The sequence below is a fragment of the Pseudophryne corroboree genome, chromosome 4 (assembly GCF_028390025.1).
Source record: "Pseudophryne corroboree isolate aPseCor3 chromosome 4, aPseCor3.hap2, whole genome shotgun sequence".
NCBI lineage: Eukaryota > Metazoa > Chordata > Amphibia > Anura > Myobatrachidae > Pseudophryne > Pseudophryne corroboree.
Window position 1 is genome coordinate 536,766,120 of NC_086447.1, and position 19,075 is coordinate 536,785,194.

The 19,075-nt window shown below is 45.8% G+C and overlaps 1 protein-coding gene across 14 annotated transcripts in view; it reads left to right on the forward strand.

The window, feature by feature from the left end:
• Positions 1–19,075, forward strand: part of EPB41L2 (erythrocyte membrane protein band 4.1 like 2) — a 640,934-nt gene that overhangs the window by 330,236 nt on the left and 291,623 nt on the right. For all 14 annotated transcript variants that reach the window (XM_063917319.1, XM_063917312.1, XM_063917311.1 and 11 more), the window contains one exon: positions 7,096–7,138. In XM_063917319.1, coding sequence (XP_063773389.1) covers positions 7,096–7,138 — 43 coding nt within the window. The remainder of the gene's footprint in view (positions 1–7,095; positions 7,139–19,075) is intronic.

The following is a 19,075-nucleotide window of genomic DNA, read 5'->3' on the forward strand; positions in this document are numbered from 1 at the left end:
ACTTAAGAGCCCTAACTTCTCCAGCAGTATGTACATTGGGCATAACCTCCTGTACATCATTCATTTTTTTTTTTTTTTTTAATTTATATGGCTTTAATAAGCTCCATTGAAGAAGATGGGATTACTGTAAATTCTCTAAATGTCAGTTGGTTATAGTTAACGCATTTATGAATTTCTTGTATTTGAACTGCTGTTGGCTCCCCAATATCCCAAATTGTGAAATATGAAGAAATGTGCTTTTGAAGGTTCGTATTTTCTTTTGATAACATTATGAAATGTAGATTGTTTTTTTTGTTTATTTACATTGTTTCACATATTTTTTAATTCAAGAAACTAGTGGGAAATTGAGTTAGAATTCACATGCCTGGGACTATGTAAACTACTAGTTTCCATTTAAATGGGTGGGTATGGCAGGAGGACAGTTATGAGGGCCATACATCAACCATATTATTCATTTTCTTTAATTTAACTTTTTTTTAATGACAGAACTGCCATCCTTCAGGATGCCAACTGCATTTAAACCCATTACTAGGATTTGTAGAGGTTGTCCCAAGGTAGATAACATATTTAAAGATAAAGTGAAAAACAAAATGTTTAGGGGGGTATTGATCAAAGCTCAGAGAAAGAGATGAAATTGTTAGAGATAAAGTACTAGCAAGTCAGTTTCTGCCTTACATTTTACAGGCTGTGCTTGAAAAATGACAGGAGTTGATTTAGTGGTACTTTATCTCTCACAATTGTATTTCTCTATCGTCCTAAGTGGATGCTGGGGTTCCTGAAAGGACCATGGGGAATAGCGGCTCCGCAGGAGACAGGGCACAAAAGTAAAGCTTTTACAGGTCAGGTGGTGTGTACTGGCTCCTCCCCCTATGACCCTCCTCCAGACTCCAGTTAGATTTTTGTGCCCGGCCGAGAAGGGTGCAATTCTAGGTGGCTCTCATAAAGAGCTGCTTAGAGAGTTTAGCTTAGGTTTTTTATTTTACAGTGATTCCTGCTGGCAACAGGATCACTGCAACGAGGGACAGAGGGGAGAAGAAGTGAACTCACCTGCGTGCAGGATGGATTGGCTTCTTGGCTACTGGACATGAAGCTCCAGAGGGACGATCACAGGTACAGCCTGGATGGTCACCGGAGCCACGCCGCCGGCCCCCTCACAGATGCTGAAGCAAGAAGAGGTCCAGAATCGGCGGCTGAAGACTCCTGCAGTCTTCTTAAGGTAGCGCACAGCACTGCAGCTGTGCGCCATTTTCCTCTCAGCACACTTCACACGGCAGTCACTGAGGGTGCAGGGCGCTGGGGGTGGGCGCCCTGGGAGGCAAATGAAAACCTTTAAAAAGGCTAAAAATACCTCACATATAGCCCTAGAGGCTATATGGAGATATTTACCCCTGCCTAAATGTACTAAATAGCGGGAGACGAGCCCGCCGGAAAAGGGGCGGGGCCTATCTCCTCAGCACACGGCGCCATTTTCTGTCACAGCTCCGCTGGTCAGGAAGGCTCCCAGGTCTCTCCCCTGCACTGCACTACAGAAACAGGGTATAACAGAGAGGGGGGGCAAAATAAATGGCAATATATTAATATAAAAGCAGCTATAAGGGAGCACTTAATCATAAGGCTATCCCTGTCATATATAGCGCTTTTTTGGTGTGTGCTGGCAGACTCTCCCTCTGTCTCCCCAAAGGGCTAGTGGGTCCTGTCTTCGTATAGAGCATTCCCTGTGTGTCTGCTGTGTGTCGGTACGTGTGTGTCGACATGTATGAGGACGTTATTGGTGTGGAGGCGGAGCAATTGCCAAATATGAGGATGTCACCTTCTAGGGGGTCGACACCAGAATGGATGCCTTTATTTGTGGAATTACGGGATAGCGTCAACTCGCTTAAGCAGTCGTTTGCCGACATGAGGCGGCCGGACACTCAATTAGTGCCTGTCCAGGCGCCTCAAACACCGTCAGGGGCTGTAAAACGCCCCTTGCCTCAGTCGGTCGACACAGACCCAGACACAGGCACTGATTCCGGTGGTGAAGGTGACGAATCAACCGTATTTTCCAGTAGGGCCACACGTTATATGATTTTGGCAATAAAGGAGATGTTACATTTAGCTGATACTACAGGTACCACTTAACAGGGTATTATGTGGGGTGTGAAAAAACTACCAGTAGTTTTTACCGAATCAGAAGAATTAAATGACGTGTGTGATGAAGCGTGGGGTGCCCCGATAAAAAACTGCTAATTTCAAAGAAGTTATTGGCTTTATACCCTTTCCCGCCAGAGGTTAGGGAGCGCTGGGAAACACCTCCTAGGGTGGACAAAGCGCTAACACGCTCATCAAAACAAGTGGCGTTACCCTCTCCTGAGACGGCCGCACTTAAAGATCCATCAGATAGGAGGATGGAAAATATCCAAAAAGGTATATACACACATGCAGGTGTTATACTACGACCAGCTATTGCGACTGCCTGGATGTGCAGTGCTGGGGTAGTTTGGTCAGAGTCCCTGATCGAAAATATTGATACCCTGGACAGGGACAATATTTTACTGTCGTTAGAACAAATAAAGGATGCATTTCTTTATATGCGTGATGCACAGAGAGATATCTGCACACTGGCATCACGGGTAAGTGCTATGTCCATTTCGGCCAGAAGAGCTTTATGGACACGACAGTGGACAGGCGATGCGTAGAGGAGTTATTTGGGGTCGGTCTATCGGATTTGGTGGCCACGGCTACGGCCGGGAAATCCACCTTTCTACCTCAAGTCACTCCCCAACTGAAAAAGGCACCGACCTTTCAACGCAGCCCTTTCGTTCCTTTAAAAATAAGAGAGCAAAGGGCTATTCATATCTGCCACGAGGCAGAGGACGAGGGAAGAGACAGCAACAGGCAGCTCCTTCCCAGGAACAGAAGCCCTCCCCGGCTTCTACAAAAGCCTCAGCATGACGCTGGGGCTTCGCAAGCGGACTCGGGGGCGGTAGGCGGTCGTCTCAAGAATTACAGCGCGCAGTGGGCTCACTCGCAGGTAAATCCCTGGATCCTGCAGATAATATCTCAGGGGTACAGGTTGAAATTAGAGACAGAGCCACCTCGCCGTTTCCTGAAGTCTGCTTTACCAACGTCCCCCTCAGAAAGGGAGACGGTTTTGGAAGCCATTCACAAGCTGTATTCTCAGCAGGTGATAGTCAAGGTACCTCTTCTACAACAAGGGAAGGGGTATTATTCCACTCTTTTTGTGGTACCGAAGCCGGATGGCTCGGTAAGGCCTATTCTAAATCTGAAGTCCTTGAACCTGTACATAAAGAAGTTCAAGTTCAAGATGGAGTCACTCAGAGCAGTGATAGCGAACCTGGAAGAAGGGGACTTTATGGTATCCTTGGACATCAAGGATGCGTATCTCCACGTTCCAATTACCCCTCACACCAGGGGTACCTCAGGTTCGTTGTACAAAACTGTCACTATCAGTTTCAGACGCTGCCGTTTGGTTTGTCCACGGCACCTCGGGTCTTTACAAAGGTAATGGCCGAGATAATATTTCTTCTTCGAAGAAAAGGCGTATTAATTATCCCATACTTGGACGATCTCCTAATAAGGGCAAGGTCCAGAGAACAGCTAGAGATGGGTTTAGCACTATCTCAAGAGGTGCTAAAGCAGCACGGATGGATTCTGAATATTCCAAAATCCCAATTAATGCCGACAACTCGTCTGCTGTTCCTGGGGATGATTCTGGACACAGTTCAGAAAAAGGTTTTTCTTCCCGAAGAAAAAGCCAAGGAGTTATCTGACCTGGTCAGGAACCTCCTAAAACCAGGAAAGGTGTCTGTACATCAATGCACAAGAGTCCTGGGAAAAAATGGTAGCTTCTTACGAAGCAATCCCTTTCGGCAGATTCCATGCAAAGGGATCTGTTGGACAAATGGTCAGGGTCGCATCTTCAGATGCACCTGCGAATAACCCTGTCGCCGAGGACAAGGGTATCCCTTCTGTGGTGGTTGCAGGAGGCTCATCTATTGGAGGGCCGCAGATTCGGCATGCAGGATTGGATCCTGGTGACCACGGAGGCCAGCCTGAGAGGCTGGGGAGCAGTCACACAGGGAAGAAATTTCCAGGGAGTGTGGTCGAGCCTGAAAAAGTCTCTTCACATAAGCATTCTGGAACTAAGAGCAATCTACAATGCTCTAAGCCAGGCGGAACCTCTGCTTCAAGGAAGACCGGTGTTGATCCAGTCGGACAACATCACGGCAGTCGCCCATGTAAACAGACAGGGCGGCACAAGAAGCAGGAGGGCAATGGCAGAAGCTGCCAGGATCCTTCGCTGGGCGGAGAATCACGTGATAGCACTGTCAGCAGTATTCATCCCGGGCGTGGACAACTGGGAAGCAGACTTCCTCAGCAGACACGACCTTCACCCGGGAGAGTGGGGACTTCATCCAGAAGTTTTCCACATGCTATTAAACCGTTGGGTAAAACCAATGGTGGACATGATGGCGTCTCGCCTCAACAAAACACTGGACAGGTATTGCGCCAGGTCAAGAGATCCGCAGGCAATAGCTGTGGACGCGCTGGTAACACCTTGGGTGTACCAGTCGGTATATGTGTTTCCTCCTCTGCCTCTCATACCAAAGGTATTGAGGATTATACGGCAAAGAGGAGTAAGACTAGTGGCTCCGGATTGGCCAAGAAGGACTTGGTACCCGGAACTTCAAGAGATGGTCACGGACGATCCGTGGCCTCTACTTCTGAGAAGGGACCTGCTTCAGCAGGGTCCTTGTCTTTTTCAAGACTTACCGCGGCTGCGTTTGACGGCATGGCGTTTGAATGCCAGATCCTAAAAGGAAAAGGCATTCCAGAAGAAGTCATTCCTACCTTGATAAAGGCAAGGAAGGAAGTCACCGCGAAGCATTATCGCCGTATTTGGCGAAAATATGTTGCGTGGTACGAGCAGCGGAGTGCTCCGATGGAGGAATTTCAACTGGGTCGTTTTCCTACATTTCCTGCAATCAGGATTGTCTATGGGTCTCAAATTGGGATCTATTAAGGTTCAAATTTCGGCCCTATCAATATTCTTCCAAAAAGAATTGGCCTCAGTCCCTGAGGTCCAGATTTTTATCAAAGGAGTACTGCATATACAGCCTCCTGTGGTGCCTAAGGTGGCACCGTGGGATCTAAATGTAGTTTTAGATTTCCTCAAATCCAATTGGTTTGAACCACTAAAGAATGTGGATTTGAAATATCTCACATGGAAAGTGACTATGTTACTGGCCCTGGCTTCGGCCGGGAGAGTATCTGAACTGGCGGCTTTGTTTTTTAAAAGCCCTTATTTAATTTTCCATTCGACATAGGGCAGAGCTGCGGACGCGTCCGCATTTTCTCCCTAAGGTGGTATCAGCGTTTCACCTGAACCAGCCTATTGTAGTGCCTGCGGCTACAGACGACTTGAAGGACTCCAAGTTGTTGGACGTTGTCAGAGCCTTAAAAATATACATTTAAAGGACGGTTGGAGTCAGAAAATCTGACTCGCTGTTTATACTGTATGCACCCAACAAGTTGGGTGCACCTGCTTCTAAGCAGTCGATTGCTCGTTGGATTTGTAACAAAATTCAACTTGTACATTCTGTGGCAGGCCTGCCACAGCCTAAATCTGTTAAGGCCCATTCCGCAAGGAAGGTGGGCTCATCTTGGGCGGCTGCCCGAGGGGTCTCGGCATTACAACTCTGCCGAGCAGCTACGTGGTCAGGGGAGAACACGTTTGTAAATTTTTACAAATTTGATACCCTGGCAAAGGAGGACCTGGAGTTCTCTCATTCGGTGCTGCAGAGTCATCCGCACTCTCCCGCCCGTTTGGGAGCTTTGGTATAATCCCCATGGTCCTTTCAGGAACCCCAGCATCCACTTAGGACGATAGAGAAAATAAGAATTTACTTACCGATAATTCTATTTCTCGGAGTCCGTAGTGGATGCTGGGCGCCCATCCCAAGTGCGGATTATCTGCAATACTTGTACATAGTTATTGTTAACTAATTCGGGTTATTGTTTAGGAAGCCATCTTTCAGAGGCTCCTCTGTTATCATACTGTTAACTGGGTTTAGATCACAAGTTGTACGGTGTGATTGGTGTGGCTGGTATGAGTCTTACCCGGGATTCAAAATCCTCCCTTATTGTGTACGCTCGTCCGGGCACAGTACCTAACTGGAGTCTGGAGGAGGGTCATAGGGGGAGGAGCCAGTACACACCACCTGACCTGTAAAAGCTTTACTTTTGTGCCCTGTCTCCTGCGGAGCCGCTATTCCCCATGGTCCTTTCAGGAACCCCAGCATCCACTACGGACTCCGAGAAATAGAATTATCGGTAAGTAAATTCTTATTTTCTCTCCACGCTTCTCCACCTTCATTTTAAGCTACACTATTGGTAAAATATTTTAGAACACCCCCATTTTACAAAAAATTTTTTATTGAAATTTACGCACTTTTAACTTGTGTTAATTTGTAACACATTTCCAAACTAGAGACTTCTACTGTATGTGATTGTGCTTAAATTACTGCACTTCCTTCGATACCTCCATCAGGGAATGGACAATTATAGGTGTTAGTATGTTACACATGGCAGAGTTCCTTAACATAAGGACCCTGTACTGTTATGTTTGGCCAGTAGATGGTTTTACATTCCTTTTTTTTCTAGGTGGAATAATACTTTAACAGAAATATATTACGTGTGTAAGAGGTCTCAGTGATATCCTGACCAAACAGCTTCTCTGATATCCAAGTGCAGATAAAATGACATTTCACTATATCCTCTGCAGAGGTTTATCCTATAATTCCAGAGTATGTTCCTCTTAAAATAAAATAAAATGTGTGTATGTATGTATGTGTGTGTGTATATATATATATGTATGTATGTATGTATGTATATATATATATATGTGTGTGTGTGTATGTATGTATGTATATATATATATATATATATATATATATATATTAAAATACACACACACAAAATTTTGTAGACTGCGAATATTAGGAGCATTAAAGAAACAACCGTAAATTAGTACTGACTAAAGTGAGGGCTGTTGGTCACTTATCCAGTATCTTGCTCTATTTTTAATTTCAGAACTGGCTGGATCCTGCAAAGGAAATAAAGAGGCAAATTAGAAGTAAGTATTTCCTCTCCTCTCTCCTTATCCATATCCCCAAAGGCATATGAAGCGTATTCTGTTGTGTTTAATTTATTAGTCACAAAACCGTTTCAAGTTAAATTGATTGTAATATGTTGGTTTTTGTATTTTCACGGTAACGAAATGTATTAACAAATTTGCTTCATCATAAAATCCTATCAAATAAATAATGGTTATAGAAAATGACACACAACAATACTTAGTGGTCGATCCAATTATCTCTAGCGTGTATGCAAGTTGCTATTGCAGCAGCATAAGAATGCTGTCAAAGGCAGTGGATCTTGTCCCCCTTGTGGCCCTATCTCGCCCCAGATTCATGGGTATTTGTACACAACGCTGCGAACAAAAATCCACAAATCTGGTGGTACTGTGAATGAGAAATATAGCAACTCTTACTTGCGGGGACGAGAACATTGTGGCTAATGCGATATACCCCCTAATCTTTACCATACTCTCACCTTTACATACAGGTGGTACATTAAAATAGTGCAACATAATAATGTAACAGTGAGCTGCTAAATAAATTGCTTTCTATAGTATGAGTATATAACATAAGTAAAAACACAGCATTTCTAACGACTAAGTGGGGTCATTTCAGACCTAGATAATTGCTGATCAGTGTGTGTTTAGGCCCAAAGTGATCACCAACCCCAATCAATATCGGTGTGTTATCTCCGACAGAGGGCGACTGGCAGGAGATAAGTATGTCTTAGACATAATATATAATACATTCTTCTGGTTGTTATGAGTGTACAGTATTTCCACATTTGCAATTTTTTACAATATATTTTTAAGATCATTTCCAGTGGTCATGCACTGTGTGGGAGGAGGTAACTGTCCTTGTGAATGTCTATCCCCATCATAGCTTGTTTGCTAAAATGTAGTACAGGTTGAGTCTCCCTTATCCAAAATGCTTGGGACCAGAGGTATTTTGGATATCGGATTTTTCCGTATTTTGGAATAATTGCATAGCATAATGAGATATCATGGTGATGGGACCGAAATCTAAGCACAGAATGCATTTATGTTACATATACACCTTATACACACAGCCTGAAGGTCATTTTAGCCAATATTTTTTATAACTTTGTACATTAAACAAAGTGTGTCTACATTCACACAATTCATTTATGTTTCATATACACCTTATAAACACAGCCTGAAGGACATTTAATACAATATTTTTAATAACTTTGTGTATTAAACAAAGTTTGTGTACATTGAGTCATCAAAAAACAAAGGTTTCACTATCTCACTCTCACTCAAAAAAGTCCGTATTTCAGAATATTCCGTATTTCGGAATATTTGGATATGGGATACTCAACCTGTATGAGGCTGGGGCCACACAGGGGTGTATTCAATACCTGTCGGATCCTTTCCGACTGAAAGGATCCGACCAGTCAGTATGCAATGCCGGGCCAAACCCGAGAGGTTTGGCCTGGTCCCGACCATGGCAATCCGACTTTTTTTTAAAGTCTGTTTGACATTGTCGAAAACGGGGCTAAAACCTGTCTGGTTTGCCTGCGCTTCTGACAATACACGCGGATCGGTGGGAGCCGCGTCCATTCCGACAGCTTTCCGACAAGTCGGGAATTCCCGACTTGTCGGAAAAAACATCCCCCTATTGGATAGGTCGGAACCCCTTCTGACCTAAATCTGTCGGAAGCTGCCGTCTTTCCGACAAGACGGCAGCTTCCGACAATTATTTATGAAATACCCCATAGCGGCCAAGCTATGCCTCTGTGAACGGCATAGCTTGACAGAGACCCGCTTAATGTAATCGATTTTGCATTTTAAATGTTAACATTGAATTAATATTTATGTCTGAAGCAAAGGTACAGATGAATAAATAAAATGAGAATTGCAATTAGTATACAGCGGTAAAGGAGGTGGTTTTAAAAATTAAATGCCTGGCTTAAAGTATAGGATCTTGTTAAGGAAAAATTAGGAGACTGTGGTGAAGTAGTAGCAATTACCCCCTTGTCCCTTTTAGAAAGATTTGACATGCTGTCTCTTGATAGGGAGCCCAGCATTTCATGTTACTGCCAAGTATATGATCTACATGTATACCTAGATCATTCTCTAACATGGATTGTTTAAATATTGTCCCATTGAGGGTTTTTCCCACTTTCAACCTCGGTGATGTCTTTTGATTTGCCTAGTTGCTAACGTTATTGATCAGGCTATATTTGCTGCATCACAGCTTTCTGCATTCTGCACTAGACTGCAGCTGGCGACGCATGTGTGTACACATATGCACACGTACTTCCCAGGGATGTGCAGTGTGGTAGATCGCTCAGGAGGCACTGACTAGTACCAGAGCCAGAGTTACACACATTATATGAGCCCGACAGTTCATATAGGCATTATACACAGCTGCAGCAGTATATACAGGTGGGCATTATACACAGGTGCAGCAGTATATACTGCTGGAAATTTGGTGAGAATTGATCAGAGATGTGCAGGGGTGGCAATACTTCACCTGCCATAGACTTTTTACTTCAGAGTTTTAATTATAAAAATGATTTAAATCCTAATAATAAGAAATTTCTAATATAAATTCTTTGTATTTTTCATCTACTTTATACAGTCAGGACTCTGGTTTAAACATTAGTATGACAGGAAAGGCTCTGCCTCACCTCACCGCACGGCACTGGTGCGTCCTAGTCGCTGGCCCCCACTGTCGTGCCAGCTATGCTGCAAAGCTTACGCATCAAGAAAGATGAGCGTGGCTACATCTGTACTACTTAATGTGAATTTCTATGGCAAGATGCTTTCAAGACAGATGGGTGCCTCAACTGGCAGCCTTTGTACCATTGAAAACTACTCTCCACACCCTTTCTCAAAGGATTTCTATCCAATTCTAGTCTGATACATGCCTATGAGGAACAATGTCAAAGGCTTTATAATCTACTTTTGTGCTAAGCTTTATTTTCCCTCACTGCTACTATCACCCAAGCTTCACATAGAAAGCCTGGTTGCAACAAGGGTGTTTGAGTACATTTTCTCTAACGTCCTAGTGGATGCTGGGGACTCCGAAAGGACCATGGGGAATAGCGGCTCCGCAGGAGACTGGGCACAAAAGTAAAAGCTTTAGGACTACCTGGTGTGCACTGGCTCCTCCCCCTATGACCCTCCTCCAAGCCTCAGTTAGATTTTTGTGCCCGAACGAGAAGGGTGCATACTAAGGGGCTCTCCTGAGCTGCTTAGAGTAAAAGTTTAAAGTAGGTTTTTTATTTTCAGTGAGACCTGCTGGCAACAGGCTCACTGCACCGAGGGACTAAGGGGAGAAGAAGCGAACTCACCTGCGTGCAGAGTGGATTGGGCTTCTTAGGCTACTGGACATTAGCTCCAGAGGGACGATCACATGCCCAGCCATGGATGGGTCCCAGAGCCGCGCCGCCGGCCCCCTTACAGAGCCAGAAGACAGAAGAGGTCCGGAAAATCGGCGGCAGAAGACGTCCTGTCTTCAATAAGGTAGCGCACAGCACCGCAGCTGTGCGCCATTGCTCTCAGCACACTTCACACTCCGGTCACTGAGGGTGCAGGGCGCTGGGGGGCGCGCCCTGAGACGCAATAAAAATACCTTTTTTGGCAAAAAATACATCACATATAGCTCCTGGGCTATATGGATGCATTTAACCCCTGCCAATTTTTCCATAAAAAAGCGGGAGAAAGGCCGCCGAGAAGGGGGCGGAGCCTATCTCCTCAGCACACTGGCGCCATTTTCCCTCACAGCTCCGTTGGAGGGAAGCTCCCTGTCTCTCCCCTGCAGTCACTACACTACAGAAAGGGTTATAAAAGAGAGGGGGGGCACTAATTACGCGCAGTATTAAATATACAGCAGCTATATCAGGGAAAAACACTTTTATATAAGGTTATCCCTATATATATATATATATATATATATAGCGCTCTGGTGTGTGCTGGCAAACTCTCCCTCTGTCTCCCCAAAGGGCTAGTGGGGTCCTGTCCTCCATCAGAGCATTCCCTGTGTGTGTGCTGTGTGTCGGTACGTTGTGTCGACATGTATGAGGAGGAAAATGGTGTGGAGGCGGAGCAATTGCCTGTGTTAGTGATGTCACCCCCTAGGGAGTCGACACCTGACTGGATGGTCTTATGGAAAGAATTACGTGATAGTATCAGCACTTTACAAAAGACTGTTGACGACATGAGACAGCCGGCAAATCAGTTAATACCTGTACAGGCGTCTCAAACACAGTCAGGGGCTATAAAACGCCCGTTACTTCAGGTCGATACAGACACTGACACGGACACTGACTCCAGTGTCGACGGTGAGGAAACAAACGTATTTTCCAGTAGGGCCACACGTTACATGATCACGGCAATGAAGGAGGTTTTGAACATTTCTGATACTACAAGTACCACAAAAAAGGGTATTATGTGGGGTGTGAAAAAACTACCCGTAGTTTTTCCTGAATCAGATTAATTAAATGAGGTGTGTGATGAAGCGTGGGTTTCCCCCGATAAAAAACTGCTAATTTCTAAAAAATTATTGGCATTATACCCTTTCCCGCCAGAGGTTAGGGCACGTTGGGAAACACCCCCTAGGGTAGATAAGGCGCTCACACGCTTATCAAAACAAGTGGCGTTACCGTCTCCTGATACGGCCGCCCTCAAGGAACCAGCTGATAGGAAGCTGGAAAATATCCTAAAAAGTATATACACACATACTGGTATTATACTGCGACCAGCAATCGCCTCAGCCTGGATGTGCAGTGCTGGGGTGGCTTGGTCGGATTCCCTGACTGAAAATATTGATACCCTGGACAGGGACAATATATTATTGACTATAGAGCATTTAAAGGATGCATTTCTATATATGCGAGATGCACAGAGGGATATTTGCACTCTGGCATCAAGAGTAAGTGCGATGTCCATTTCTGCCAGAAGAGGGTTATGGACGCGACAGTGGTCAGGTGATGCGGATTCCAAACAGCATATGGAAGTATTGCCGTATAAAGGGGAGGAGTTATTTGGGGTCGGTCTATCGGACCTGGTGGCCACGGCAACGGCTGGGAAATCCACCTTTTTACCCCAGGTCACCTCTCAGCAGAAAAAGATACCGTCTTTTCAGGCTCAGTCCTTTCGTCCCCATAAGGGCAAGCGGGCAAAAGGCCACTCATATCTGCCCCGGGGCAGAGGAAGGGGAAAAAGACTGCAGCAGACAGCCTCTTCCCACGAACAGAAGCCCTCCCCCGCTTCTGCCAAGTCCTCAGCATGACGCTGGGGCCTTACAAGCGGACTCAGGCACGGTGGGGGCCCGTCTCAAGAATTTCAGCGCGCAGTGGGCTCACTCGCAAGTGGACCCCTGGATCCTGCAGGTAGTATCTCAGGGGTACAAATTGGAATTCGAGACGTCTCCCCCTCGCCGGTTCCTGAAGTCTGCTTTACCAACGTCTCCCCCCGACAGGGAGGTGGTATTGGAAGCCATTCACAAGCTGTATTCCCAGCAGGTGATAATCAAGGTACCCCTCCTACAACAGGGAAAGGGGTATTATTCCACGCTGTTTGTGGTACCGAAGCCGGACGGCTCGGTGAGACCCATTTTAAATCTGAAATCCTTGAACACTTACATAAAAAGGTTCAAGTTCAAGATGGAGTCACTCAGAGCAGTGATAGCGAACCTGGAAGAAGGGGACTATATGGTGTCTCTGGACATCAAGGATGCTTACCTCCATGTCCCAATTTGCCCTTCTCACCAAGGGTACCTCTGGTTTGTGGTACAGAACTGTCACTATCAGTTTCAGACGCTGCCGTTTGGATTGTCCACGGCACCCCGGGTCTTTACCAAGGTAATGGCCGAAATGATGATTCTTCTTCGAAGAAAAGGCGTCTTAATTATCCCTTACTTGGACGATCTCCTGATAAGGGCAAGGTCCAGAGAACAGTTAGATGTCGGAGTAGCACTATCTCAAGTAGTACTACGACAGCACGGATGGATTCTAAATATTCCAAAATCGCAGCTGATTCCGACGACACGTCTGCTGTTCCTAGGGATGATTCTGGACACAGTACAGAAAAAGGTGTTTCTCCCGGAGGAGAAAGCCAGGGAGTTATCCGACCTAGTCAGGAACCTCCTAAGACCAGGCCAAGTGTCAGTGCATCAATGCACAAGGGTCCTGGGAAAGATGGTGGCTTCTTACGAAGCGATTCCATTCGGCAGATTCCACGCAAGAACTTTTCAGTGGGATCTGCTGGACAAATGGTCCGGATCGCATCTTCAAATGCATCAGCGGATAACCCTGTCTCCAAGGACAAGGGTGTCTCTCCTGTGGTGGTTACAGAGTGCTCATCTCCTAGAGGGCCGCAGATTCGGCATTCAGGATTTGGTCCTGGTGACCACGGATGCCAGCCTGAGAGGCTGGGGAGCAGTTACACAGGGAAAAAATTTCCAGGGCTTGTGGTCAAGCATGGAAACGTCACTTCACATAAATATCCTGGAACTAAGGGCCATTTACAATGCCCTAAGTCAGGCAAGGCCTCTGCTTCAGGGTCAGCCGGTGTTGATCCAGTCGGACAACATCACGGCAGTCGCCCACGTAAACAGACAGGGCGGCACAAGAAGCAGGAGGGCAATGACGGAAGTTGCAAGGATTCTTCGCTGGGCGGAAAATCATGTGATAGCACTGTCAGCAGTGTTCATTCCGGGAGTGGACAACTGGGAAGCAGACTTTCTCAGCAGACACGATCTTCACCCGGGGGGATGGGGACTTCACCCAGAAGTCTTCCACATGATTGTGAACCGTTGGGAAAAACCAAAGGTGGACATGATGGCGTCCCGCCTCAACAAAAAACTGGACAGATATTGCGCCAGGTCAAGGGACCCTCAGGCAATAGCTGTGGACGCTCTGGTAACACCGTGGGTGTACCAGTCAGTATATGTGTTCCCTCCTCTGCCTCTCATACCCAAGGTACTGAGAATCATAAGAAGGAGAGGTGTAAAGACTATACTCGTGGGTGGCTCCGGATTGGCCAAGAAGGACTTGGTACCCGGAAATTCAAGAGATGCTCACGGAAGACCCGTGGCCTCTACCTCTAAGAAAGGACCTGCTCCAGCAGGGACCATGTCTGTTCCAAGACTTACCGCGGCTGCGTTTGACGGCATGGCGGTTGAACGCCGGATCCTGAAGGAAAAAGGCATTCCAGATGAAGTCATCCCTACCCTGATCAAAGCCAGGAAGGATGTAACTGTGCAACATTATCACCGTATTTGGCGTAAATATGTTGCGTGGTGTGAGGCCAGGAAGGCCCCTACAGAGGAATTTCAACTGGGTCGATTCCTGCATTTCCTGCAAACAAGACTGTCTATGGGCTTCAAATTAGGGTCCATTAAGGTTCAAATTTCGGTCCTGTCAATATTCTTCCAAAAAGAACTAGCTTCAGTTCCTGAAGTTCAGACGTTTGTCAAGGGGGTACTGCATATACAGCCTCCTTTTGTGCCTCCAGTGGCACCTTGGGATCTCAATGTAGTTTTGGGATTCCTAAAATCACATTGGTTTGAACCACTCACCACTGTGGACTTAAAATATCTCACATGGAAAGTGGTAATGCTGTTAGCCCTGGCTTCAGCCAGGCGTGTATCAGAATTGGCGGCTTTATCCTATAAAAGCCCTTACCTAATTTTTCATACGGACAGGGCAGAATTGAGGACTCGTCCTCAATTTCTCCCGAAGGTGTGGTTTCAGCATTTCACTTAAACCAGCCTATTGTGGTGCCTGCGGCTACTAGGGACTTGGAGGATTCCAAGTTGCTGGACGTAGTCAGGGCCCTGAAAATATATGTTTCCAGGACGGCTGGAGTCAGAAAATCTGACTCGCTGTTTATCCTGTATGCACCCAACAAGCTGGGTGCTCCTGCTTCTAAGCAGACGATTGCTCGTTGGATTTGTAGTACAATTCAGCTTGCACATTCTGTGGCAGGCCTGCCACAGCCAAAATCTGTAAAAGCCCATTCCACACGGAAAGTGGGCTCATCTTGGGCGGCTGCCCGAGGGGTCTCGGCTTTACAACTTTGCCGAGCTGCTACTTGGTCAGGGGCAAATACGTTTGCAAAATTCTACAAATTTGATACCCTGGCTGAGGAGGACCTGGAGTTCTCTCATTCGGTGCTGCAGAGTCATCCGCACTCTCCCGCCCGTTTGGGAGCTTTGGTATAATCCCCATGGTCCTTTCGGAGTCCCCAGCATCCACTAGGACGTTAGAGAAAATAAGAATTTACTTACCGATAATTCTATTTCTCATAGTCCGTAGTGGATGCTGGGCGCCCATCCCAAGTGCGGATTGTCTGCAATACTTGTACATAGTTATTGTTACAAAAATCGGGTTATTGTTGTTGTGAGCCATCTTTTCAGAGGCTCCTCTGTTATCATGCTGTTAACTGGGTTCAGATCACAGGTTGTACGGTGTGATTGGTGTGGCTGGTATGAGTCTTACCCGGGATTCAAAATCCTTCCTTATTGTGTACGCTCGTCCGGGCACAGTATCCTAACTGAGGCTTGGAGGAGGGTCATAGGGGGAGGAGCCAGTGCACACCAGGTAGTCCTAAAGCTTTTACTTTTGTGCCCAGTCTCCTGCGGAGCCGCTATTCCCCATGGTCCTTTCGGAGTCCCCAGCATCCACTACGGACTATGAGAAATAGAATTATCGGTAAGTAAATTCTTATTTTAAATCTGCAATCATTTTTATTCATTATTCTCTACCTTAATTTTAATAAAGTTTTCACTGGTAGGAAATGGATGTCAGTCAGTGGTGGGGAGTGGCTGCAGGTGTGTACAAGAGTTATAAGCCTTCTAACAACTGTCATGCTTGATGGTCAAAGAGGTGAGACACTGAGGGATGGAGATGAGAGAGCAAAGAGAGATGGGGTGGGGTGACGTGGAAAGAGGTGAGACACAGGGAGGTGTGAGGGGACGGAAATGAGGGGGCACAATTTACATGAATGGGACAGAGATGAGACCTTTTGCGAAATAGGTGATTCTTTTGTGTAACCCATTTTGCACCTATAAAAAACCTATCCCTTTGTTTTGCTGTTGCAAATCCTGCAATGTCTGACCTAACAATTGGTTACCCAGCATATGACTGGTCCAGAATAGTAATATACTGTATACAGTATATAACACTGTGGTGTGTGTGTGTGTGTGTGTGTGTTATGTGCTTGGGCCGATCCACCAACGCACCTGCATGATGCACGTGCCGCACATAAAGGGAGAGCAGAATCTATGGTAGCAGGGAATGGATGTACCACATCAGATGCAATGAGAGCTGCTGATGTTGGAATGTGACCAACACATATGGAATAATAGGTTTGTCTAGGTATTGGAAAAAGAATACTTCAGTACTGAAAGCGTTTAACGCGTCTTCATCTTAAGTAATTAATTTAATGGCTGCATTGTAATAAAGAGCAGGTGTGTTAGCTTTTGGCAGAAATTCTGCAGTGTGGTCAAACCTGCTTAAGGCGTAGCCTGCCTCAAAGTCCAGCATGTTAATCCACAGAATAAAGCTAACAATAGGAGTTGCTTTTCGAGTGTGCTCCGTGTTCTGAAACTATGCATGTTTATAACCAGAAAAGAACATTTGTTAGAAAGCTTGTATATGCTACATAAAACACTCCTTCCTGCAGCATTCTGTAATGCCAAATACGATTACCATTTATTTCCCATTCCCTGCACACCGTCACAACCATCAACTATCCTGCATGCTGTGTCACACGCTGCAATTTGACACCACACCACAGACCTAACGATCGGACTTACTGTTGTTATGGACACTTTCTATAGATGTTAACTGTTTTTTGTTGATGAGATTTTATTAAAACTGAAACTGCTATCGCAAATATACTTCACACACACCATACAATGATGGATTTAGTGATGTGCATGAGGTGAGCCTTATATATATTTTTTATTTGCATGGTGAACGCTGATCTTTATTGATAATATATCTTGTGAGCTCACTGTGCAAATCTCACTCGCATTTCAGTGCCACCTAGAAGTGCCTGGCTTTTATTCTGAAAATCTGGTTACATTTGTGTATGTATTAACTGGGAGCCTCATGTTTCTGCGAATCATGACTTCTAGTAAAGCAGAACCATGTTGTCCAAACTTTTTGCAGAATTCATTGTGTTTATTTTTATATCCATGTACCTCCAACAACCACCCCCTCACTCCACCCCCTTGTATTGTTAATTGTAGTGTCAAAAGTCTGCATCCACCTTATTATTTTCAGAGAATTTTAAATTGGCGCTACTGTTTCATCTATTTAGGTAATACACAAAGACTATCGCGACACTGGTCATCTCAGTTTGCTTTGAGTTATTTTGTCGCCCATTTGTTAACATTGTGATTCAGTGGTCAGCATTTCTGGGAAAGAAATTCTGTTTTGTTTATTCAGTTGCTTTGTGAAGAAAGAAGCGATGCATCCATGTTCTGTGTGTTGGTCTTCACAAACCTGGAACAGATCCACAGTGAATACAAATCTCTGTTGATCTCTGCAAATTCTTGAATTCTGTCATCATGTAATGGTGGAAGAGCTGAGGCTCATATTGCAGTGGATGAAAAATAAAACCACAGAAATTCCTTCTTTTGGGATCATGTGGTTCACCGAAAAAGGGATGAAGTTGTAACACTTAGCACTTCTGTCAAGCTTTGTTTAGCACGAATACTCAGTGTATTCCTTAGTTCAATGCATATAAAGTTCAATGCGTGGCGACATAGATAGATATATATCTATGCAAAAAATAATTTACCCTTCTCACGCGCTTCACAAGAGCAGCACCTCACGGTAGAACTCCTGTTAGCGGGAACGAAAACAATGTAGAAAAAGAATAACCCAGAGGGCGCTATAATATCACAGCCAATTGTCCATATAGGTTGGTGAATCCGTTTTTTCTCTAACGTCCTAAGTGGATGCTGAGGACTCCGTAAGGACCATGGGGAATAGCGGCTCCGCAGGAGACTGGGCACATCTAAAGAAAGCTTTAGGACTATCTGGTGTGCACTGGCTCCTCCCCCTATGACCCTCCTCCAAGCCTCAGTTAGATCTCTGTGCCCGAACGAGAAGGGTGCACACTAGGGGCTCTCCTGAGCTTCTTAGTGAAAGTTTTAGTTTAGGTTTTTTATTTTCAGTGAGACCTGCTGGCAACAGGCTCACTGCATCGAGGGACTAAGGGGAGAAGAAGCGAACTCACCTGCGTGCAGAGTGGATTGGGCTTCTTAGGCTACTGGACATTAACTCCAGAGGGACGATCACAGACCCAGCCTGGATGGGTCCCAGAGCCGCGCCGCCGGCCCTCTTACAGAGCCAGAAGGCAGAAGAGGTCCGGAAAATCGGCGGCAGAAGACGTCCTGTCTTCAACAAGGTAGCGCACAGCACTGCAGCTGTGCGCCATTGCTCTCGGCACACTTCACCTCCGGTCACTGAGGGTGCAGGGCGCTGGGGGGGAGCGCCCTGAGACGCAATAATAAACACCTTGGATGGCAAAAAAATGCATCACATATAGCTCCTGGGCTATATGGATGCATTTAACCCCTGCCAAAATACATAGAAAAACGGGAGATAGGCTCCGCCCCCTTATCGGCGGCCTTATCTCCTCAGCACACTGGCGCCATTTTCCCTCACAGCTCCGTTGGAGGGAAGCTCCCTGTCTCTCCCCTGCAGTCACTACACTACAGAAAGGGTTATAAAAGAGAGGGGGGGCACTAATTACGCGCAGTATTAAATATACAGCAGCTATAAGGGGAAAAACACTTATATAAGGTTATCCCTGTATATATATATAGCGCTGTGGTGTGTGCTGGCAAACTCTCCCTCTGTCTCCCCAAAGGGCTAGTGGGGTCCTGTCCTCTATCAGAGCATTCCCTGTGTGTGTGCTGTATGTCGGTACATTTGTGTCGAC